We start from the raw sequence: 25,340 nt of genomic DNA on the forward strand, positions 1-25,340 counted from the left end.
ACATCATAAATAGCGATGGCACTGTGAGTGAAAATCTCAAGTATGTGTTTGGGGAGGAGGGGGGATATATACACAGAAGAAGAGATATAAATGTGAATCCCCAAAAAAATTAGTTTTGAGGAATCCAACTCCAAAGTATGGAGAAAATCCCCATGAAGTATTCAGGGATTTAGACAGTATGAGCGGGGGGAAAAAATTAAAAGGACGGAAGATATGAGGCAAAGTGTTAGTTCAGTGCATGCTGATAGGGAAGCTGCTGGCTCTTTAAAGGAAGAGTATCCTTATTGACCTAATACCCTTCCTGATCTCTGCACTGTTTTCGTTCAGTTTTCTGAACTGTAATACAAAAGCTTAAAGGTTCCTATGCTAAGGCGTTACATGTTTCAGCTTGGTGCTGCAACGTTTTTTTCTTCTGTTTAAAAAGGCAATTTGAAGCAAATGCTGACCTACTTTTCATGGAGATGACAAATACAGCTGGAACGTTTTAAGGTTCTACTTCCAATGAAAGCTTTATGTTTTAAATAAAGGAAAGTATTCCAGGGCCCTGCACACTGGTGGGAACATTTTATGACGGTCAGTGAGGATGCTATAAGGCAGAAAGGAATATGTTACCCTGTAAGCATCTGTTTGTGGCATGCAGTGCTGTATATTCACATGCTATGCATACTCATGCCATCAAGTGTTGGGTCTGGAGTTGTGCAAGTTGTTTTTCATTGAAGAAGTCTTCGAGTCATGAGGTTGAGTGATTCCTCCCTCTTGGTGATATTGTGCATGGGTGTCAACTACACTGTTAGATTATTTTCCCACAGGCAGTGAGAGAGGAGTGTCAAGTATGGGTAAGAATTACAATGACCCTGCTAAATGTAAATGTATTTTGTATCTGCAACAGCCACAGGTGTCTGGAGAGGAGGGAGGGCGCATGTGAATCTACAGCACTACATGCCACAAACAGGTGCTTACAGGGTAAGCAACATAGTCCGGTCGATGGCATGTGTGGCTGTAGATACACATGCTTTGCATAGACTGTAAAGGACCCCCTCCTTAGAAGCGGTGGCTAGCATGTGGGAGTCGCTGTAGTCTGAAAAAGGGTACAAAGCACTGCCTATCCTACACTGGCATGTTGGTGAGCTATGTAACATAAAAAAAAAAAATTTTAAAAGGCCCAGCCCATAGAAAAACCACAAGATGGACAGGAAAGGAAAGGAAATGTTCTTATTAGAAAAACACCCACCAGGATTAATCCCTTGGTGCATGCTTCATCATTGGGTTTCTTCCCGTTCCGCTACGGAGCACGGCAGACTATGACCGACGAATTACATGAGCACTGTTTTAGTCTCATCAATGTGAATCATAAAAGGGGTAGGAGTGTTGGGGTCTCGGGTGACTTAAAAATACCTGCCACCTAGTGATTCTGATGTTTTAATAGATCTTACGGAGACGGTATGATTAAAAAGGGGTGGTTCGGAAGTGGGGTGTGTTATATACCCTGCCTCCTGGTCTACATGTCTCGGAGCCTTACCCCTAGGATCCTCTTCAGGACCAGAACGGACTCCCTGATGTCACTCCTAGTATGACTACCACTTTTAAGAGCATTAATATTACATGTTATGTGGTGTGGTATAATACACCTATCTAAGGTTATGACTAAAAATTATACCTAATGCTTGCAATGTCCGTCCATATTACTCAATGGTAATCAGCCTCTCATATCATAGATCCGCTGGGAAGGGTGTGTGCTTGTAGACCCACATTCTTCAAAGTGACACTCCTACTCTTCACCTAATGCGCACCTCCCCGGGGTCTGAAAGTCAAGCTAGCTAAACTCTATGACCTCAGAAGCCAAATTGCTAGGTTGAGAGTTTTGGGGTCTGGCTTTCTGATTTGTCCTTCATTTTGAGTGAGACGGTCTGGCCTGTTGGGGAGCTTCTTGTGTGGTACGAATGAGAGATCTAACAGTGTTGAGAACCAGGGTTGACACGCCTAAGTGGGAGGATCACTTAGCCTGAGCTTCCGAAACAGAAATGGAAGGAGAGGGAGAGGTAAAAAAGTGTAGACTAATATCTCTGACCAACTCATCCATAGTACATTGCCCTTGGATAGTGGATGTGAGTACCGGGAGGCAAAGTCTGGGCATTTCGCGTTTTCTGCTGTGGCGAAAAGGTCTATCTGAGGGAACACCACTTTTGGAAGTATGGGAAGAGGACTTGTGGGTAGAGTTCCCATTTGTAAACTTGTTACTTCATCCTGTTGAGCAGGTCTGCAAAGTTGTTAGTTTCCAGCAGGTATTCTGCTAACAGGTAAGAATAGTCATGTAGAGCCCACATCCATATGGTCTGAGACAGGTGTGATAGTTGTGTCTCCACCTCCCGCCCCTCTCTCTGTTTTTGTAGGTAATACATGGCTGTCATATTGTCCACCTGGACTAGGACAACCTTGTGAGACAGATGAGGAGGGAAAGCTTTCAGTGCTGAGTAGACTGCCTGAAGCTCTAGGTAACTGATGTGTAAGATTTATGCCTGGTATCCTAAAGATCTTGTACTGTTGGGTTGGGGTGCTTACCTTCAAGACCTGTCTGTGATGTGTCCATGGTGAGAGTGATATGGGGAACAGGGTCCAGAAAAGGCCACTCGTTTAAAAGGTTGCTGGTGTTCTACCACTGCAAAGAACCCTGAATGTGTGTAAGGAAATGGCTCCCTGTTGCAATTACCCCCCACTTTTTGCCTGATACTGATGCTGACTTGACTGAGAAGTGTGCTGGGACCCTGCTAACCAGGCCCCAACACCAGTGTTCTTTCAGCTAAAATGTACCATTGTTTCCACAATTGGCACCCCCCTGGCACACAGATAAGTCCCTTGTAAAAGGTACCAGTGGTACCAAGGGCCCTGTGACCAGGGAAGGTCCCTAAGGGCTGCAGCATATGTTGTGCCACCTTAAGGGACCCCTCACCTAACACATGCACACTGCCATGGCAGATTGTTTGTGTTGGTGGGGAGAAAAAGGCAAAGTCGACCTGGCATCCCCCTCAGGATGTCATGCACACAAAATGCTGCCTGTGGCATGGGTAAGTCACCCCTCTAGCAGGCCTTACAGCCCTAAGGCAGGGTGCACTATACCACAGGTGAAAGCATAGCTGCATGAGCAATATGCCCTACAGTGTATAAGTCTATTCTTAGATATTGTAAGTACAGTGTGGCCATATTAAGTATATGGTCTGGGTGTTTGTCAAAAACGAACTCCACAGCTCCATAATGCCTAAACTGAATACTGGGAAGTTTGGTATCAAACTTCTCAGAATAATAAACCCACACTGATGCCAGTGTTGGATTTATTAAAAAAATGCATACAGAGGGCATCTTAGAGATGCCCCCTGTATTTTACCCAATTGTTCAGTGCAGGACTGACTGGTCTGTGCCAGCCTGCTGCTGAGAGACAAGTTTCTGACCCCATGTGGTGAGGGCATTTGTGCCCTCTGAGGACAGAAACAAAAGCCTGCTCTGGGTGGAGGTGCTTCACACCTCCCCCCTGCAGGAACTGTAACACCTAGCAGTGAGCCTCAAAGGCTCAGGATTCGTGGTACAATGCCCCAGGGCACTCCAGCTAGTGGAGATGCCCGCCCCCTGGACACAGCCCCCACTTTTGGCGGCAAGTCCAGGGGAGATAATGAGAAAAACAAGGAGGTGTCACCCACCAGTCAGGCCAGCCCCTAAGGGTTCCTGAGCTGAGGTGACCCCTGCCTTTAGAAATCCTCCATCTTGATTTTGGAGGATTCCCCCAATAGGAATAGGGATGTGCCCCCCTCCCCTCAGGGAGGAAGCACAAAAGAGGGTGTAGCCACCCTCAAGGACAGTAGCCATTGGCTACTGCCCTCACGGACCTAAACACACCCCTAAATTCAGTATTTAGGGGCTCCCCAGATCCTAGGAAACCAGATTCCTGCAACCTGAAGACAAAGAAGGACTGCTGACCTGAAAGCCTTGCAGAAGAAGACCGAGACACTAACTGCTTTGGCCCCAACCCTACCGGCCTGTCTCCCCACTTCAAGAAAAACTGCAACAGCGACGCGTCCCCCAGGGTCCAGCAACCTCTGAAGCCTCAGAGGACTACCCTGCATCTAAAAGGACCAAGAACTCCCGAGGACAGCGGCTCTGCTCCAAAAAAGATACAACTTTGCAACAAAGAAACAACTTTTAAAGGACTGCACGTTTACCGCAGGAAGCGTGAGACTTTCCACTCTGCACCCAACGCTCCCGGCTCGACCTGCGGAGAAACACTATAGGGAGGACCCTCTGGCGACTGCGACCCTGTGAGTAGCCAGAGTTGACCCCCCCTGAGCCCCCCCAGCGACGCCTGCAGAGGGAATCCAGAGGCTCCCCCTGACCGCGACTGCCTGCTTCCAAGAACCCGACGTCTGGTAAAGACACTGCACCCGCAGCCCCCAGGACCTGAAGGATCCGACCTCCAGTGCAGAAACGACCCCCAGGTGGCCCTCTCCCTTGCCCGGGTGGTGGCTACCCCCGAGGAGCCCCCCCCCCTTGCCTGCCTACTTCGCTGAAGAGACGCCCTGGGCCTCCCATTGAAACAAATTGCAAACCCGACACCTGTTTGCAAACTGCACCCGGCCGCCCCCGTGCCGCTGAGGGTGTACTTTTTGTGCTGACTTGTGTGTCCCCGGTGCCCTACAAAACCCCCCTGGTCTGCTCTCCGAAGACGCGGGTACCTACCTGCTGGCAGACTGGAATCGGGGCACCTCCATCTCCATTGAAGCCTGTGTGTTTTGGGCACCACTTTGACCTCTGCACCTGACCGGCCCTGAGCTGCTGGTGTGGTAACTTTGGGGTTGCCCTGAACCCCCAACGGTGGGCTACCTTGGACCCAACTTCGAACCCTGTAGGTGGTTTACTTACCTGCAAAACTAACCAACAATTACCTCCCCCAGGAACTGTTGAAATTTGCACTGTCTAGTTTTAAAATAGCTTATTGCCATTTTTGCCAAAACTGTACATGCTATTTTGCTGATTCAAAGTTCCTATGATACCTGAGTGAAGTACCTTTCATTTGAAGTATTGATTGTAAATCTTGAACCTGTGGTTCTTAAAATAAACTAAGAAAATATATTTTTCTATACAAAAACCTATTGGCCTGGAATTGTCTGTGTGTGTACAACAAATGCTTAACACTACCCTCTGATAAGCCTACTGCTCGACCACACTACCATAAAAATAGAGCATTAGAATTATCTCTTTTTGCCACTATCTTACCTCTAAGGGGAACCCTTGGACTCTGTATGTACTATTTCAAAGTAAGAAATAGCATGCACAGAGCCAACTTCCTACAATGTGCCATTCTAGCAACACTAGATCTTCCAGCTGACACTGTGACTGAGACCACTGGCGAGCTAGACATTGTTGCAGAGGACGCATGTGTAACCTTGCATGGGGAAACTATGGCAATACAGGAGGCCACCATTCATAGCAGAAGCATAACAGTCTTCACCAAGTGTATGATTTGTCTAAAACTGGGGCAAGGTTGCCTGTAAAAGTTCTGTATTTAAGCAGGCTTGAGGTAGGCTAATCCTGTGTGTTTAAGATTGCTACCAAGTAAGGGTGAATTTGTGGAGCTTAGAGGTGAGACGTGAACCGTTGATAGTAAACCCTAGGCTGTGAAGTAGATCCATTGTCACCCGAGTGTGTTGTTGGTACTGTTGATGTGTACAAGCCTTGATGAGCCAATCCTCCAGGTAGGGAAATACATGAACCTTTTTGTGTTCACAGGTGTGCTGTGACCACTGCCAGGCATTTTGTGAATACTTGAGGTGCAGTAGTCACCCCGAATGGAAGAGCTTTGAACTGGTAATATTTGCCTTCTATGACAAATCAAGCATTGCGGAGAGCAGGGTGTATTGGTATGGGGAAGTAGTCACCCTTTAGGTCTACTGTTACCATAAAGTTACCCTGTTGAAGTAGAATGGCATCCTGTAAGGAGACCATATGGAAGTGTTCTGATAGGGTGAACTTGTTTAGAGGTCTGAGATCCAACATTGGTCTTAGGGATATGATATTTTTGGGAATCAGAAAGAATAGTGAGTATACCCTTGAGTCTTGGTGTTAAAGAAAAGGTTCCATAGCCCCTCTGAGAAGAAGGGCTTGGACCTCCTGCTTGAGAAGTGACTGATGTTCTAGTGATAACCTGTGAGAGCGAGGTAAAATGTTGAGCGGTGTGGTAATGAGCTTTAGACAATAGACATGTTGGATATGGCGCTATTTTATATTTCTTGTCTGCCCTAAGGAAGAAAAACCCAGCTCTGACGGGATCTTTGAAGACGTCCTCAGCATGGCTCATCACTCCTGGTATCATGGCCAAACACTGAGCATCCCTGTGTGTAGAGGCTAACTTCTTAAAATAAATCCTGTTCCAAGGATTCCTTGTGCAATTCGGCATTATGAAAGGCTCCTGCTCTAGCAATGACCTGTTGGTATGAGGTGATATCCTGAAGAGGGGAGGGACCAGCGGAGTATAAATCTGGGTCATTTCGTGTGTGGGATTTGTGTCATACATGTCCTAAGGATCAGGCTCACCTAATAGCCCCCCTAGCCCACCAGTGTCTAACTGCGGTGACCCCCAAGGTGAGGTATCCAGTGGAGCTGGTGTAGAAGGGGGATGGTAGGCATGGCTGGTGGCCTTGTCCTTAGTTTTCTTCCTGTTCTTCCTGGAAGGAAGGGGGAGATCCAGTGTCTCCTCAAAAGTCAGCTTCCTTTTTAAAGGTGAAGAGGAAGGCGTAGCAATGAGACAGCCAGTCCCCACTTTAATTTTATCTTCCTCTGGCGAATGTCCAATTTTTTGAAAATGGGCTTGACAGGGGATGTGGAAGTCGAAGATAGTCTAGTCTCTTTCAGCTCCAAAGTTTTCGGGCCTAAGAGTTTAGGTATGGAGGACTGACGCTTCGTTTGCACCGAGGGAGATCGAGTCAGCTGCTGGGTTGGTACAGAGGGTCAGGTCGATGCCAAAACATGCTTTCGGTCCCAGGAGGTGGAGTACGATGCCGAAGGATTGCCCTTTGTAGAAACCTTCGACACTGGACCCGAGGGCAGGGCACCCAAACCAGTCTTCAGATCCAACCATGTCCAGAAGGCAGTGGTCGTCCTGCAACCTCCGGGAGTGAGGAAGCCACAGATTTTGTGAAAGGCTTGGGTGTTGCCGCAGGGGCCACTGTAATCACATGCTCGGGAGATGGTATTTGCTGCATTTCCAAAGTCACCTCTTCTTCGAAGCCAGAGCTATCCTCGATTGAGAAGGCCTCCTCTTCCTTGGCTGTTGCTCTTCCAGTGATGTGTTCCTCGCCAATGAGGTCGTGAGGGTCGTTCAAGGCATTTTACGACTTTGAGCCAATGAGTCCTGCAGTCCCAGAGGGTCTTCTTTGATTGGAAGGACTTGCAAGCATCTCAGAATCTGAAGGTTGTGCATTCCATGACCATAACCACATTAATGTAGCAGCCAACAAGCAGAAAGACAGGTATGAATGAGCAGCGCCCGAGGGCAAAATCAGTCGAAGGAGCCTGAACCAACACATTTTTTGAGAAGCTCAACAGTGGAAAAGAGCAATCGAAAACAATCATGTCAAGGACAGTAAAGAACCGAAAAAGTATATCCGAACAGAGTTGAAGCATGAGCAGAGGCACGCAAGTCCGAACCAGACAGCAGAGAGGAAACAATCTAACAATGGAGTCGATGCCCATGTGCAATATCAATAACAAGAGGAGTCACTTTACCTCATGACTCGAAAGAGTTCTTCGGAGAAAAACAGCTTGCATAGCTCCGGACCCAACACTAGAAGGCATGATTGTGCAGAGCATGTGTATTTACAGCCACACCGGCATTTCTGGTATTTATACTTTGTTAATGTTAATTTAGTTCTTCCTGTGATTGAGAAAGTGCAGAAAAAAACATCCAAGAACAAAAAGCCAAGCCCTAAACAGATTTATACTCCACAAGTTTTAAAAATGGTTTGACCCTGCCCACTACATTTCTCCAAACTTCCATGAGGACCAATGTATTTAAAATACAAAAATCTAGATGCAATCTGTGGTATCGCCAAATTGCCCTAGAGGAGATTCACAATGGAGAGAGAAGCTGGAGATGGTTTCCAAATGCAAAGCTTATGGTAAAATGCCAAATAGGTGAAAATACTTACAGTTTATGCACCAAATGATTACGCAGGTCTTGAGTGACATGTTCATGCCATGCTTTCCTTACACCAGTGCTGGAAGGTGGTGCAGCTGTAGGCATAGTGCTAAGGTTTGCAACACCGACCGTATTTGTGCCATCACTCAGCAACTGACTAGAAAAAAAGAACCCAGAGGCAATTACAAGGGATCCAACATTTACTTCAGAAGTATGCCATATATGATTTTGTTTATACTGAAACCTGTGATAAGATGTTGTGGTCTGTCTAGGATGTAGTCTCTTCTTTTACTAGAAACTACCACTCTCATATCCATCAATTTACTGACAAATCCTCTCCATCACATTAGCAAGTAATAGCAAATAAAATGCAACTAGACCGTACAGTACTAGTACTATGCTACAAATTTCTTATAGATATGTTTAGCAGTTTTCTTTCTAGACCTACAAAAGAGTATTTTAATATGTTTATTAGCAGTTTGTCCTCTGACTAGGCAACAGCGAGTAAAATATAAGTCAGAAAATAGTTTAAATTCACAATGAGAGAGAATGTGGGAGAGAGGGGACAAGGGAAGAACACAATCGTACTCAGCTCCCAAAATCACTACAAAATCAGACCAGGGAGTACGGGGTTCTTTTAATGTATCGAGGGGTGGGTCAGTGGTGTATCAATTGTAACACTAGACCCCTCGTAATCCTCAACTAGAGGTGAGATATTGGTGGACTGTGGTGCTGTGGAGGGTCTGGAAGCCCTGGAAGGGGGGGGAGGAGGAGAGGAATTTCCTTTACGGACTAGGTGGTCTCACACACTATATAGTGTCATGCTTCATCATATGACCACCTAGCCCCACCCAGGTAGGACAGTGCCACCTGGGCGGACTCAACCTCACTGTTAAAGGAACAGGAGGGAGTGTGTAACTTAATTCTGGTTCTGGAAATGGAGGGATCCAGCTAGACTAAGAAATAAAAACACCTAAACAGATACCTATGTGAGTATTTAATAGAAGGTTCTGTTTGATGTGGTTAAAAAAGCAGACTGGGGCACCAATGTGAGAACAATGACTCACAGGGTCACCTATCTAAGAGGAAGGAGCCAACATGTTTCTGCCCTCAGTAATGAGCTCTGGAAAGTCTTGGGGCATTCATCAGGGCGAAGGATCCCTGCTACTCATGCTCAGTATGAGCATAAGTGCTGAATAAATAATAACAATTGTGTAAGTGTAATATAATATAGGGGGGCCAGGGAACTACCTGGGGGGGCCTAATGGAAATAAAACAGACCGGCAATGAGAGTAACAAAGTGACACAGCAATGCACAGCAAACCACAGCACACGTGAAGCAAACAATCATGCAGTAAACAGAAATATAGTTATAGAAAATAGTTTCTACAGGTATGCTTAACCTCAATCCCTATGAATAAGCAACTAGAAACATTATTAAGAACTAGACAACTCTCCCGCTACAGGCAAACTGTAACTAAGCTATACATGATCTAAAGTGGATTCTCGTACATTTAGATACAAAGGAAAGGTGGTGATTCACAATCTTAGCCCCAAAATGTGGCTGAAGGCTGATGGATTAAACATAGCATCTCCAACAGGCACTCTCGAAGCATTTTAACAAGATTAAAGCCCCATAAAATGTGTGCATTAAACTTTAACATTTTTCAACAGACAATGCCTGCATAGGCATGATATACTCCTTTCGCAAAAGACTGATCATAAGTGTACCTACGTCTGCAGTTTTCATTTCAGCTAACCGCTACCTGGGCAACCTCCCAGAAAAGATTACAATATTTTTTCCTTTTTTTCCCCTACAGCTTGGTAAATATGACTTTGTACCTAAAGAGTACATACCGTTTTTGCTATAAAATATTTGCTTTATAAGCCTTTAAAGAAAAAGACAGCTGTATATACTACTGCCTTAGACGCCTTGGTACCTCCATGGCACTTTTGTCTCTCACTGATACACTCGCCTTAGACTGTGCTATGGTGTCCTCAGTTTTCCTTGGCCAGAGTCTCTGATGTCTGGATCTGCCTCATGTTTGGAGGCAGGAGACCCTTCCTTGCTCCTTCAGCTTCTTCAATGAGTTTGTCCAAGGTTTCTCCCTCCCTTGATGCTGGTCTCCTGCTTTTAAGTACATTTATTAGAATATTATGGAAGCAGGGAGACTGGTTGGCTGTGGCTTGAAAAAATAGAAGTGAGCAAGTTGAGCACACCTTAAGAGAGACCAATCTTTTTCAGGCAGGTGATAACTGCATGTTTTGAAATGGGAATCTCTTCTTGATTCACATACTATGCATTATTCTGCCATCTAGAGTCTGGAATTCTCTTTGTATTCTTTTATTTTCTTCCCATGCATTCAACTAATCAAAAAGCAGGGTGAAATCGAAATGTTTCAGTGATGGGACAAAAGCAGGAATCAAGAGGAAAGTCTCTGATTCAGTAGTAGTTAACTGAAATGTGTGCGTGTGGGTATATATGGAAAATGTCACTTACCCAGTGTACATCTGTTCGTGGCATGTTGCGCTGCAGATTCACATGCTGTGCATTATCCTGCCATCTAGTGTTGGGCTCGGAGTGTTACAAGTTGTTTTTCTTCGAAGAAGTCTTTTCGAGTCACGGGACCGAGTGACTCCTCCCTTTCAGCTCCATTGCGCATGGGCATCGACTCCATCCTAGATTGTTTTCCAGCAAAGGGTGAGGTAGGAGTTGGTAAAGTAAGGATACTAGAGGTGCCCATGCAATGGAGTAGAAATGTATGTACATAGTTTGTATTAAAGGAATATTTATTTACATATTTACAATCTACAAGCAACTAGAACGGCTACAGGCTCCCGGGGAGGGCGCATGTGAATCTGCAGCACAACATGCCACGAACAGATGTACACTGGGTAAGTGACATTTTCCGTTCGACGGCACGTGTGGCTGCAGATACACATGCTTGCATAGACTACAAAGCAGTAATCTCCCCAAAAGCTGTGGCCAGCCTGTAGGAGTTGAAGTTGTCTGAAATAATGTTCTTAGTACAGCCTGTCCTACTGTGGCTTGTTGTGTTGCTAACACATCTACACAGTAATGCTTAGTAAATGTATGGGGCGTAGACCAGGTGGCTGCCTTACAAATCTCTGTCATTGGTATATTAACAAGAAAAGCCATTGTGGCGCCTTTTTTTCTAGTGGAATGTGCCCTTGGAGTAATGGGTAATTCTCTTTTAGCTTTAAGGTAACGGGTCTGAATACATTTGACTATCCATCTGGCAATGCCCTGTTTGGATATAGGGTTACCTGCATGAGGTTTTTGGAAAGCTACGAACAACTGTTTTGTGTTTCGAAATTGTTTTGTTCTGTCAATGTAATACATTAGCACTCTTTTAATGTCTAATGTATGCAATGCCCTTTCTGCTACTGATTCTGGATGTGGAAAGAAGACTGAGAGTTCCACAGTTTGGTTTAGATGAAACGGTGATATGACTTTTGGTAAAAATTGTGGATTTGTACAGAGAACCACTTTATGTTTATGTATCTGTATAAAGGGTTCTTAGATAGTAAATGCCTGTATTTCGCTAACTCGTCGTAGAGAACTGATGGCTATTAGAAAGGCTACTTTCCAAGTCAAGAATTGGATTTGACAAGAATGCATGTGTTCAAATGGTGGACCCATAAGTCGTGTTAGTACAATATTAAGATTCCACGAAGGTACTAGTGGTGTCCTTGGGGGTATGATTCTTTTTAGTCCCTCCATGAAGGCTTTGATAACTGGGATTCTAAAAAGCGATTTTGTATGTGTAATCTGCAAATAAGCAGATATTGCGGTGAGATGGATTTTAATGGAAGAACATGCAAGATTTGATTTTTGTAAGTGTAGTAAATAACTTACAATGTTTTGTATGGAGGCGTTTAGTGGCGTAATTTGATTAGCCTGGAAGTAGAAAACAAACCTTTTCAATTTATTAGCATAACAATGCATTGTAGTGGGTTTTCTTGCTTGTTTAATGACCTCCATACACTCTTTTGAGAGGTTTAGATATCCGAATTCTAAGATTTCAGGAGCCAGATTGCTAGATTGAGCGATGCTGGATTCGGGTGCTTGATCTGTTGTTTGTGTCTGGACGCAAAGTTTTGGCATTTTGCGTTTTCTTTTGTTGCAAACAGATCTATGTTTGGTGTCCCCTAGCGGTAGAAGTGATCTTTAAGAATTTGGGGATGTATTTCCCATTCGCGAGACTGTTAGTGATCTCGACTGAGATTGTCGGCTAACTGATTGTGAATGCCTGGTATATACTGTGCTATCAGGCGAATGTTGTTATGAATTGCCAAATGCCAATTTTTTTACGCTAGGATACACAGTTGTGACGAGTGCATCCCCCCCTGTTTGTTTAAATACATTGTTGTCATATTGTCTGTCTTGACAAGAATATGTTTGTGGGCTAGAAGGGGCTGAAAGGCTTTTAGTGCTAGAAAGACTGCTAGCAGTTCTAAGTGATTTATGTGAAGTTGTTTTTGTTGACTGTCCCATTGACCTTGTATGCTGTGATTGTTGAGGTGTGCTCCCCACCCAATCATGGAGGCGTCTGTTGCGATAATGGCATGAGGTACTGGGTCTTGAAAAGGCCGCCCTTTATTTAAATTTATAGGGTTCCACCATTGAAGCGAAGAGTGTGTTTGGCGGTCTATCAACACTAGATCTTGGAGTTGACCCTGTGCCTGCGTCCATTGTTTTGCTAGGCACTGTTGTAAGGGCCGCATGTGTAGTCTTGCGTTTGGGACAATAGCTATGTATGAGGACATCATGCCTAGTAGTTTCATCACAAACCTGATCGTGTATTGTTGGTTTGGTTGCATGCCTGATTTTATATTTTGAAACGACTGGACTCTTTGTGGACTTGGAGTGGCAATTGCTCTTTGTGTTTTGAGTGTTGCTCCCAAGTATTGTTGTATTTGGGATGGTTGTAAATGTGATTTTTGGTAATTTATAGAAAATCCTAGATTGTGCAGAGTATCTTTTATATATTACATGTGAATTTGACATTGTTGATGAGTGTTGGCTTTTATTAGCCAATCGTCTAGATACAGGAATACGTGCATGTGATTTCTCCTTATATGAGCTGCTACTACAGCTAGGCATTTTGTAAATACCCTGGGGGCCATTGTTATTGCGAATGGCAACATTTTGAATTGGTAATGATTGCCTTGTATTACAAACCTGAGGTATTTCCTGTGAGATGGATGGATGGGTATGTGAAAATACGCATCTTTTAGATCCAGTGTTGTCATATATTCCCCTTGGTTTAGTAAAGGGACTACATCCTGTAGTGTTACCATGTGGAATCATCTGATTTGATGAAGAGATTCAGTTTTCTGAGATCTAAAATAGGCCTTAACGTTTTGTCTTTCTTTGGGATGAGGAAATACAGGGAGTAAACCCCTGTTCCTCTCTGGTGATAAGGTACCAGTTCTATGGCTTCTTTTGCTAGTAGTGCTTGGACCTCTATATGTAATAGGTCTAAGTGTTGTATTGACATTCTGTGCATTCTTGGGGGAACATCTGGAGGGAATCTTGTGAACTCTATGCAGTAACCATGCTGGATAATTGATAGAATCCACGTCTGTGGTAATGTGTATCCAATTGTGGTGGTATTTTGTTAATCTCCCCCCCCACTGGTGGTATGTGTTGGGGAAGTGACACTGAAGTCACTGCTTGCTACCAGGGGTCTGCTTGGCAGGCTGGAATTTCCCTCCTCCTCTTGGGAACTGTCCCCTGTAGGAACCACAAAACACCCCTCTCTGGTACTGAGACTGGTAAGTGGGTTTTGTTTGGGAGGTGGATGGTTCTGAGGGTTGCTGTCTAAACCCTCCCCTAAATTGTGGTTTCCTAAATGTTCCCCTGTATTGAGAGGAGTAGAGCGCACCCACAGCCTTGGCCGTGTCCTTTTTCATTTTTTCTAATGCGGTATCCACTTCTGGGCCGAATAGTTGATGTTGATTAAATGGCATATTCAATACCGCCTGCTGTATCTCTGGTTTAAACCCAGAACTTCACAGCCATGCATGCCTTCTAATTGTTACTGCTGTATTTACAGTTCGTGCCGCTGTATCAGCAGAGTCTAGTGCAGAGCGGATCTGGTTGTTTGATATGGCCTGTACTTCTTCAACCACTTGTTGGGCACGTTTTTGATGCTCTTTGGGGAGGCACTGGATGATGTCTTGCATCTCGTCCCAGTGTGCTCGGTCGTAGCAGGCAAGGAGGATTTGTGAGTTGGCAATTCGCCACTGATTGGCTGCTTGCGACGCCACTCTTTTCCCTGCTGCATCGAATTTACAACTTTCCTTATCAGGGGGTGGCACATCCCCTGATGACTGCGAATTAGCCCGTTTTCTTGCAGCCCCCACAACCACTGAGTCCGGAGGGAGCTGTTGTTTAATAAACACAGGGTCTGACGGGGCGGTTTATATTTTTTCTCGACCCTTGGCGTGATGGCTTTCCCTTTTACTGGTTCTTGGAAAACCCGTTGTGCATGTTTAAGCATGCCTGGTAACATTGGCAGGCTTTGATACAATGCATGCGTGGATGCCAGAGTGTTAAACAGGAAGTCATCTTCCACTGGTTCTGAGTGCATTGTTACATTGTGAAATGTTGCTGCTCTGGCCAGTACCTGCGTGTAGGACGTACTGTCCTCTGGCGGCGAAGGTTTTGTCGGATAACACTATGGACTGTTGTCCGAAACTGGTGCGTCGTATAGATCTTAGGGGTCCGCATCGTCTTGAGTCATTCCAGTATGTGTGGGTGACTGTGCCATTGGTGTACCCACTGGTGACAACTGTGGTGATTGAAGTGGGGACGTTTGTGGTGAGAGTTGTGGGGGTGGTGACCTTTCTCTAACCACTTTGGCTTTTGGTTGCATCTCAGTCTCGTGAAAAAAGCCAGTTTTCTTTTGGACTTGAGCGGAGGGATGGTTTGCATCTTCCCTGTGTGTTTCTGGATTTCTAGTCTTTGCTGAGTTTGATCATTCTCTTCTAAATCCAGTTCCTGCTCAAATCTGTGCTTTTCTTTGAGCTGTAGAGAGAGCCCCTGCTCTTCCGTGTAGGACGTCTTTTTAGGCTCCGAAGCCGTTTTTTTCGGTATCGAAATCCCGATGGAGATTGTCGGTTTCGGTTCCGAGTGGCTTTTTCGAGGTTTACTCGACTCGATTATTCGATGCCGACTCTTTTCGGTGCCAGTTTCTCAACCGGAGTCGTAAGTCTTCGGCACTAATTTGGCCTTTTTCGGTGCCGATTTTACTTGGTCACCATCTTTTCTGTAGGTTGAGCCATGGCCTTCCGGCAGTGGCGTTCCCGAGGCCTTTTGTTTCTTGACCTGACCTTGGGTGTGGGACGGGGCAGGTGTACTCACTTTTTGTGCCGCCGTCAGTGGTCGATCCCCGTCGGATTCATCAGAGTCCGAACCCTGGATGGATATCCGCATCTCTTCTTCGGCGTCGAGATGTTGTGACTGTTTCGCCGCCATCTGTGACTGTTTCGACGCCATCTGTGACTGTTTCGACGCCATCTGTGACTGTTTCGACGCCATCTGTGACTGTTTCGACGCCATCTGTGACTGTTTCGACGCCATCTGTAACCGATTCGCGAATCGATCTCTTAAAGTCTACTTGGATCGAAACGCTCTGCAGGCCTCACAAGTATCCTCTCTGTGTTCGGGCAATAAACACAGGTTACAGACCCGATGCTGGTCTGTGTAAGGATACTTGGCGTGGCACTTCGGACAGAAAGGGAAAGGGGTCCGGTCCATTAGTTCTTTGTCGACGGGTGTGGTCGGGCCGACCAGGCCTTGATTAAGTGCGGAAGCCCCGAAGGTCCACCGAAGCGGTCTTGTTGTCGGTGCCGATGTGATGATACTAAACCAGTCCCGAACGCAAACAATACAGACAAATTTCGATGATTTTCTAAGTTTCCCCGATTCGAATTATGGAGCCAAGAGGAACGCGTCCGAATCCGATGGCGGAAAGAAAACAATCCAAGATGGAGTCGACCACCATGCGCAATGGAGCCGAAGGGGAGGAGTCACTCGGTCCCGTGACTCAAAGACTTCTTCTAAGAAAAACAACTTGTAACACTCCGAGCCCAACACTAGATGGCAGGATAATGCACAGCATGTGTATCTGCAGCTACACATGCCATCGAACATATATATATATATATATGGAAAATGTCACTTACCCAGTGTACATCTGTTCGTGGCATGTTGCGCTGCAGATTCCCATGCTGTGCACTGTTCCTGCCATCTACTGTTGGGCTCGGAGTGCTACAAGTTGTTTTTCTTCGAAGAAGTCTTTTCGAGTCACGGGACCGCGTGACTCCTCCCTTTCGGCTCCATTGCGCATGGGCATTGACTCCATCTTAGATGGTTTTCCCCACATAGGGTGAGGTAGGAGTGGTAGAATGAGGATACTAAAGATGTCCATGCAATGGAATAGATATGTATGTACATAGCTTGTGGTAAAGGAATATTTATTTACATATATACAATTTAAATGCAACTTAAACGGCTACAGGCTCCAGGGGAGGTGGGAGGGCACATGTGAATCTGCAGCGCAACATGCCACGAACAGATGTACACTGGGTAAGTGACATTTTCCGTTCGATGGCATGTGTAGCTGCAGATACACATGCTGTGCATAGACTATAATGCAGTAATCCTCCCGAAAGAGGTGGTCAGCATGTAGGAGTTGAAGTTGTTTGAAATAGTGTTCTTAGTACAGCCTGTCCTACTGTGGGGTGTTGTGTTGCTAACACATCTACACAGTAATGTTTGGTAAAGGTATGAGATGTAGACCAAGTGGCTGCCTTACAAATCTCTGTCATCGGTATATTACCTAGAAAGGCCATTGTTGCTCCTTTCTTTCTAGTGGATTGTGCCTTTGGTGTAATGGGTAAGTCTTTTAGCTTTGAAGTAACCGGTCTGAATGCATTTGACTATATATCTGGCTATGCCCTGTTTGGATATAGGGTTACCAGCATGGGGTTTCTGGAAAGCAACTAACAATTGCTTAGTTTTACGAAATTATTTTGTTCTGCCTATGTAATACATTAGCGCCCTTTTTATGTCTAATGTATGCAGTGCTCTTTCTGCTACCGAGTCTGGTTGTGGGAAGAAGACTGGGAGCTCTACTGTTTGGTTTAGATGAAACGGTGAAATGACTTTTGGTAAAAAAATTGGATTTGTATGGAGAACCACTTTATGTTTGTGTACTTGTATAAAAGGTTCTTCGATAGTAAACACCTGTATTTACTAACTCTTCGTAGTGAAGTAATGGCTATTAGAAAAGCTACCTTCCAAGTTAAGAATTGGATCTGGCAAGAATGCATGGGTTCAAAAGGTGGACCCATGAGTCGTGTAAGTACAATATTAAGATTCCACGAGGGTACTGGTGGGGTTCTTGGAGGTATGATCCTTTTTAGCCCTTCCATAAAGGCTTTAATAACTGGGATTCTAAATAGTGACTTTGTATGTTTGATCTGCAAATATTCAGAGATTGCAGTGAGATTAATTTTGATAGAAGAAAAGGCTAGATTTGCTTTTTGTAGATGTAGTAAGTAACTCACAATGTTTTGTATGGAGGCATCTAACTGTGTGATTTGATTTGCTTGGCAGTAGAAAACAAATCTTTTCCATTAGCATAACAATACCTTGTTGTCGGTTTTCTTGCTTAATGACTTCCATACACTAATTTGAAAGGTTTAGATAGCCAAATTCTAAGCCCTCAGGAGCCAGATTGCTAGGTTGAGCGAAGCTGGATTGGGGTGTCTGATCTGTTGTTTGTGTTGTGTTGTGTTAACAGATCTGGTCTGTTTGGGAGTTTGATGTGAGGTACTACTGAGAAGTCCAACAGTGTGGTGTACCACGGTTGGCGAGCCCACGCTGGTGCTATGAGTATTAGTTTGAGTTTGTTTTGACTCAGTTTGTTGACTAGGAAAGGAATGAGTGGGAGAGGGGGGGGGAGCGTAAGCAAATATCCCTGACCAATTGATCCATAGAGCATTGCCCTTGGACTGAGGGTGGGGGTATCTGGTTGCGAAGTTTTGGCATTTTGCGTTTTGTTGTGTTGCAAACAGATCTATGTCTGGTTTTCCCCAGCGGTGGATGTAATTCTGTAGAATCTGGGAATGTATTTCCCACTCGTGAGTTTGTTGGTGATCCCGACTGAGATTGTCGGCTAACTGATTGTGAATGCCTGGTATATATTGCGCCATCAGACGAATGTTGTTGTGAATTGCCCAAAGCCAAATCTTCTGTGCTAGGAGGCATAGTTGTGACGAGTGTGTGCCCCCCTGTTTGTTTAGATAGTACATTGTTGTCATATTGTCTGTTTTGACAAGAATGTGTTTGAGGACTAGAAGGTGTTGCAAAGCTTTTAGTGCTAGGGAGACCGCTAGTAGTTCTAAGTGATTTATGTGAAGTTGTTTTTGTTGATTGTCCCATTGACCTTGTATATTGTGATTGTTGAGGTGTGCTCCCCACCCAACCATGGAAGCGTCTGTTGTAATAGTGGCGTGAGGCACTGGGTCTTGAAATGGCCGCCCTTTGTTTAAATTTACAGGGTTCCACCATTGAAGCGAAGAGTGTGTTTGGCGAAGATGACCCTGTGCCTGCGTCCATTGTTTTGCTAGGCACTGTTGTAAGGGCTGCATGTGTAGCCGTGTGTTTGGGACAATAGCGATGCATGAGGACATCATGCCTAGTAGTTTCATTACAAACCTGACTGTGTACTGTTGGTTTGGTTGTATGCTTGACACTATATTTTGAAACAATTGAACTCTTTGTGGGCTTGGTGTGGCAATTGCTCTTTTGCGTGTTGAGTGTGGCTCCCAAGTATTGTTGTATTTGGGATGGTTGCAAGTGAGATTTTTGGTAATTTATAGAAAACCCTAGTTTGTGTAGAATATCTATTACATATTGCGTGTGACTTTGACACTGGTGTTGTGTTGGCTTTTATTAGCCAATCGTCGAGATATGGGAATACGTGCATGGGATGTCTCCTTATATGAGCTGCTACTACAGCGAGGCATTTTGTAAATACTCTGGGCGCTGTTGTTATCCCGGAGGGCAATACTTTGAATTGGTAATGTTTTCCCTTTATGACAAATCTGAGGTATTTCCTGTGAGATGGATGGATGGGTATGTGGGAATACGCATCCTTTAAATCCAGTGTTGCCATGTATTCTTCCGGTTTTAGCAAGGGAACTACATCTTGTAGTGTGACCATGTGGAAATGATCTGATTTGATGAAGAGGTTTAACGTCCTGAGATCTAAAATTGGTCTTAGTGTTTTGTCTTTTTTGGGAATAAGGAAATATAGGGAGTAAATCCCTGTTCCTTTTTGATGGTGTGGTACTAGTTCTATGGCTTGTTTTGTTAACAGTGCTTGCACCTCTATTTGTAGTTGGTCTATATGTTGTGCTGACAGTTTGTGCGTCCTTGGGGAAACATCTGGAGGGAAATGTGTGAATTCTATGCAGTAACCATGTTGGATAATTGATAGAACCCACGTGTCCGTGGTTATGTCTGACCAATGTTTGTGGTATTTTGTTAATCTTCCCCCACTGGTGATGTGTGTTGGGGAAGTGTGACACTGAAGTCACTGCTTGTTACTGGGGGTCTGCTTGGCAGGCTGAAATTTTCCCCTTGCTCTTGGGTATTGTCCCCTGAATGAACCACGAAACCCCCCTCTGTGGTATTGTGACTGGTAGGTGGGTTTTGTGTGGGAGGTGGATGGCTCTGAGGGTTGCGGTCTAAACCCTCCCCTAAACTGTGGCTTCCTAAATGTTCCCATATACTGGGAAGAGTAGAGCGCGCCCATAGCTTTAGCAGTGTCTGTGTCCTCCATTTTTTCTATTGTAGTGTCCACCTTCGGCCCAAATAGTTGCTGCTGGTTGAACTGCATGTTGAACACCGCTTGCTGTATTTCTGATTTGAAACCAGAACTTTAGCCATGCATGCCTCCTGATGGTAACTGCTGTGTTTACAGTTCTTGCTTCTGTATCGGCAGAGTCCAGTGCAGAACGGATTTGGTTGTTGGCGATGGCCTGTCACTTCCTCCACCACCTGTTGAGCCCGTTTTTGATGTTCTTTTGGTAAATGCTGAATAATATCATGCATTTCGTCCCAATGAGCTCGGTCGTAACGGGCGAGGAGGGCCTGTGAATATGCAAAACGCCACTGGTTGGCCGCTTGCGACTCCACTCTCTTCCCTGCCGCGTCAAATTTGCGGCTTTATCGGGGGTGGCGCATCCCCTGACTATTGTGAATTTGCCCGCTTTTTTGCAGCTCTAACTACTACAGAGTCCAGAGGGAGCTGCTGTGTAATGAACACAAGGTCCGATGGGGGAGGTTTGTATTTTTTCTCCACCCACGGTGTAATGGCCCTTCCCTTAACCGGTTCTTGGAAGACTTGTTGTGCATGCTTAAGCATGCCTGGTAACATTGGCAGGCTTTGTTATGACGCATGGAGGACGCCAGTGTATTGAAAAGAAAGTCATCCACCACTGGTTCTGAGTGCATAGTGACAGTATGAAATGTTGCAGCCCTGGCTAGTACTTGCGTGTAGGAGGTGCTATCCTCTGGAGGAGATGGCTTTGAGGGATAACACTCGGGACTGTTGTCTGAAACTGGTGGGTCATAGAGGTCCCAGGGATCTGCATCGTCCTGCGCCTGCACACTATGTGTGGGTGACTGTGCCGCTGGTGTGCCAACTGGTGACCTTGTCCCTTGTGGTGAGTGTGGTGGAGACATCTCTGGTGTGAAATGTGGAGTTGGTGACCCTTCTCTAACCACCTTTGCTCTTGGCTGCTCAGTTTCAGTCTCTGCGTGAAAAGCCAATTTCCTTTTAAACTTGAGTGGAGGGATGGTTTGAATTTTTCCAGTGTCCTTATGGATTTGTAACCTTTGTTGACTTTGGTCAAACTCCTCCACATCCAGCTCCTGCTCAAACCTGTGGCTCTCTTTAAGTTGTTGTGAGAGCCCATGTCCTTCTGTATAAGAAGTCATTTTCGGCTCTGAAGCTGTTTTTTTCGGTAGCGAAACACCCATGGTTACAGCTGGTCTCAGCTCCGAGAGGCTCTTTCGAGGCTTATTCGATTCGACCAATCAATGTCGACTCTTTTCGATGCCGGTTTCTCAACCCGAGTCAGAAGGCTTCAGCACGTTCTTGGCATTTTTTCGTTGCCGAAGATGTTATTTGGTCACCGCTTTTCTTGTGGGTCGAGCCATGGCCTTCCGGCAGTGGCGTCCCCGAGGCCTTCTGTTTTTTCAACGGACTTTGGGGCTGGGTCGGGGCAGGCGCACTCACTTTTTGTCCTGCTGTCGGTGGTCGGTCTCAGTCGGAGTCGTCCGATTCCGAACCCTGGATCGAGATAGCCATCTCTTCCTCCTTGACGTCGAGGTGTTGTGTCGATTTAAATACCATCTGCAAGCGCCTTGCTCGTCGATCTCTCAAGGTCTTCTTCGACCGAAAAGCCTTACAGGCCTCACAGGTATCCTCTCTGTGTTCCGGTGACAAACACTGATTACAGACCCGATGCTGGTCTGTATAAGGATACTTGGTGTGGCACGTCAGACAGAAACGGAAGGGGGTCCGGTCCACGAGTCTTCGACGACGGGTGTGGTCGGGCCGACCAGGCCTCAGTTGGGTGCGGAAGCCCGAAGGGCCGCTGAAGCAGTTGTCTCGTCGGTGCCGATGTATCTATAGAAAACCGGTCCCGAACGCAACAATACCGACAGATTTGAGATGATTTCTTAAACTTTCCCGATTCAAATCATGGAGTGAAGAGGAACACGTCCGAACCCGATGGCGGAAAAAAAACAATCTAAGATGGAGTCGATGCCCATGCGCAATGGAGCCGAAAGGGAGGAGTCACTCGGTCCCGTGACTCGAAAAGACTTATTCCGAGCCCAACACTAGGTGGCAGGAACAGTGCACAGCATGTGTATCTGCAGCTACACATGCCATCGAACATATATATATATGGAAAATGTCACTTACCCAGTGTACATCTGTTCGTGGCATTAGTCGCTGCAGATTCACATGCAGTGCACATCCCGCCATCTGGTGTTGGGCTCGGAGTGTTACAAGTTGTTTTTCTTTGAAGAAGTCTTTTTTCGAGTCACGAGACCGAGGGACTCCTCCCATTTCGACTCCATTGCGCATGGGCGTCGACTCCATGTTAGATTGTTTTCCCCGCAGAGGGTGAGTTAGGAGTTGTGTATGCTAGTAATAGTGCCCATGCAATGGAGTGAATACGTATGTACATAATGAAGTTTAAAGTAATATATTTACAAATTTACAAATGTTCAAGATCAACTTCTAAACGGCTACAGGCTCCCGGGGAGGCGGGTGGGCGCATGTGAATCTGCAGCGACTAATGCCACGAACAGATGTACACTGGGTAAGTGACATTTTCCGTTCAACGGCATGTGTAGCTGCAGATACACATGCTGTGTATAGACTAGTAAGCAGTTATCTCCCCAAAAGCGGTGGTTCAGCCTGCAAGAGTTGAAGTTGTTTGAAATAATGTTCGTAGTACAGCTTGACCTACTGTGGCTTGTTGTGCCGTTAACACATCTACACAGTAGTGTTTGGTAAATGTATGAGGCGTAGACCATGTTGCTGCCTTACATATTTCGTTCATTGGAATATTTCCTAGAAAGGCCATGGTAGCACCTTTTTTTCTGGTTGAGTGTGCCTTTGGTGTAATAGGCAGCTCTCTCTTTGCTTTAAGATAGCAGGTTTGAATACACTTAACTATCCCTCTAGCAATGCCTTGTTTAGAAATTGGATTCCCTGTATGAGGTTTTTGGAAAGCAATAAATAGTTGTTTTGTTTTTCGAATTAGTTTTGTTCTGTCAATGTAGTACATTAGTGCCCTTTTGATGTCTAATGTATGCAGTGCTCTTTCAGCTACAGAATCTGGCTGTGGGAAGAACACTGGTAATTCTACCGTTTGATTCAAGTGGAACGGTGAGATCACTTTTGGTAAAAAATTTGGATTTGTCCGTAGAACTACTTTATGCTTGTGTATTTGAATAAATGGTTCTTGTATGGTAAATGCTTGAATTTCACTCACTCTTCTTAGAGATGTGATGGCAATCAAAAATGCAACTTTCCATGTTAGGTATTGCATTTCACAAGAGTGCATGGGCTCAAAAGGTGGACCCATGAGTCGTGTTAAGACAATGTTGAGGTTCCATGAAGGAACTGGTGGTGTTCGTGGTGGTATAATGCTCTTTAGGCCTTCCATAAATGCTTTTATGACTGGTATCCTAAATAATGAAGTTGAGTGCGTAATTTGCAGGTAGGCTGACATTGCGGTCAGATGTATCTTTATTGAAGAGAAAGCTAGCTTTGACTTTTGCAATTGTAGTAAGTATCCTACTATATCTTTGGCAGATGCGTGTAAGGGTTGAATTTGATTATTATGGCAGTAATAAACAAATCTTTTCCACCTATTTGCATAGCAGTGTCTAGTGGTAGGTTTCCTAGCTTGTCTTATGACCTCCATACATTCTTGTGTGAGGTCTAAGTGTTCGAATTCTAGGATTTCAGGAGCCAAATTGCTAGATTCAGCGATGCTGGATTTGGATGTCTGATCTGTTGTTTGGGTTGTGTTAACAGATCTGGTCTGTTTGGTAGTTTGACATGAGGTACTACTGAGAGGTCTAGTAGTGTTGTGTACCAAGGTTGTCTTGCCCATGTTGGTGCTATTAGTATGAGTTCGAGTTTGTTTTGACTTAATTTGTTTACTAGATATGGAAGGAGTGGGAGAGGGGGAAAAGCGTAAGCAAATATCCCTGACCAGCACATCCATAACACATTGCCCTGAGACTAATCTTGTGGGTACCTGGATGCAAAGTTTTGGCATTTTGAGTTTTCCTTTGTTGCAAATAGATCTATTTGTGGTGTTCCCCACATTTGGAAGTAAGTGTTTAGTATTCGGGGGTGAATCTCCCATTCGTGGATCTGTTGGTGATCCCGAGAGAGATTGTCTGCTAACTGGTTCTGAATTCCTGGAATAAATTGTGCTATTAGGCGAATGTGGTTGTGAATCGCCCAATGCCATGTTTTCTGTGTTAGGAGACACAACTGTGTCGAGTGTGTGCCTCCCTGTTTGTTTAGGTAATACATTGTTGTCATGTTGTCTGTTTTGACAAGAATGTGTTTGTGGCTTATTATGGGTTGAAATGCTTTGAGCGCTAGAAATACTGCTAACAGTTCTAAGTGATTTATGTGAAACTGTTTTTGCTGTATGTTCCATTGTCCTTGGATGCTGTGTCGATTGAGATGTGCTCCCCACCCTATCATGGAAGCATCTGTTGTTATTACGTATTGTGGCACTGGGTCTTGGAAAGGCCGCCCTTGGTTTAAATTTATACTGTTCCACCATTGAAGCGAGATGTATGTTTGGCGGTCTATCAACACCAGATCTAGAAGCTGACCCTGTGCTTGTGACCATTGTGATGCTAGGCACTGTTGTAAGGGCCGCATGTGCAACCTTGCGTTTGGGACAATGGCTATGCATGAAGACATCATGCCTAGTAGTTTCATCACCAGTTTGACTTGTATCTTTTGATTTGGATACATGGTCTGTATCACATTGTGAAATGTGTGAACTCTTTGTGGACTTGGAGTGGCAATCCCTTTTGCTGTGTTGATTGTTGCTCCTAAGTATTGCTGTGTTTGACACGGCAGAAGGTGTGACTGTGTAGTTGATTGAGAAACCTAGTTTGTGGAGGATTTCTATGACATATTTTGTGTGTTGTGAACACCGTCTTAGCGTGTTGGTTTTGATTAACCAATCGTCTAGGTACGGGAACACATGTATTTGCTGCCTTCTGATATGTGCAGCTACTACTGCTAGGCATTTTGTAAAAACTCTTGGTGCAGTTGTTATTCCGAATGGCAACACTTTGAATTGATAATGTATCCCTTGGAATACAAACCTTAGGTACTTTCTGTGTGAAGGATGTATTGGTATATGGAAATATGCATCCTTTAGGTCTAGTGTTGTCATGTAGTCTTGTTGTTTGAGCAATGGGATTACGTCTTGTAATGTAACCATGTGAAAGTGATCTGATTTGATGTAGGTATTTAATGTTCTGAGATCTAGT

At 45.0% G+C, this 25,340-nt stretch overlaps 1 protein-coding gene across 1 annotated transcript in view; it reads right to left on the reverse strand.

Annotated features, from left to right (window-relative positions):
* The window catches only part of CREBBP (CREB binding protein), a 1,321,122-nt gene that overhangs the window by 979,176 nt on the left and 316,606 nt on the right, over positions 1-25,340 (reverse strand). The window contains exon 8 of the mRNA XM_069210450.1: positions 8,190-8,336. Coding sequence (XP_069066551.1) covers positions 8,190-8,336 — 147 coding nt within the window. The remainder of the gene's footprint in view (positions 1-8,189; positions 8,337-25,340) is intronic.

This window comes from Pleurodeles waltl, chromosome 10 (assembly GCF_031143425.1).
Source record: "Pleurodeles waltl isolate 20211129_DDA chromosome 10, aPleWal1.hap1.20221129, whole genome shotgun sequence".
In the NCBI taxonomy this organism is placed as follows: domain Eukaryota; kingdom Metazoa; phylum Chordata; class Amphibia; order Caudata; family Salamandridae; genus Pleurodeles; species Pleurodeles waltl.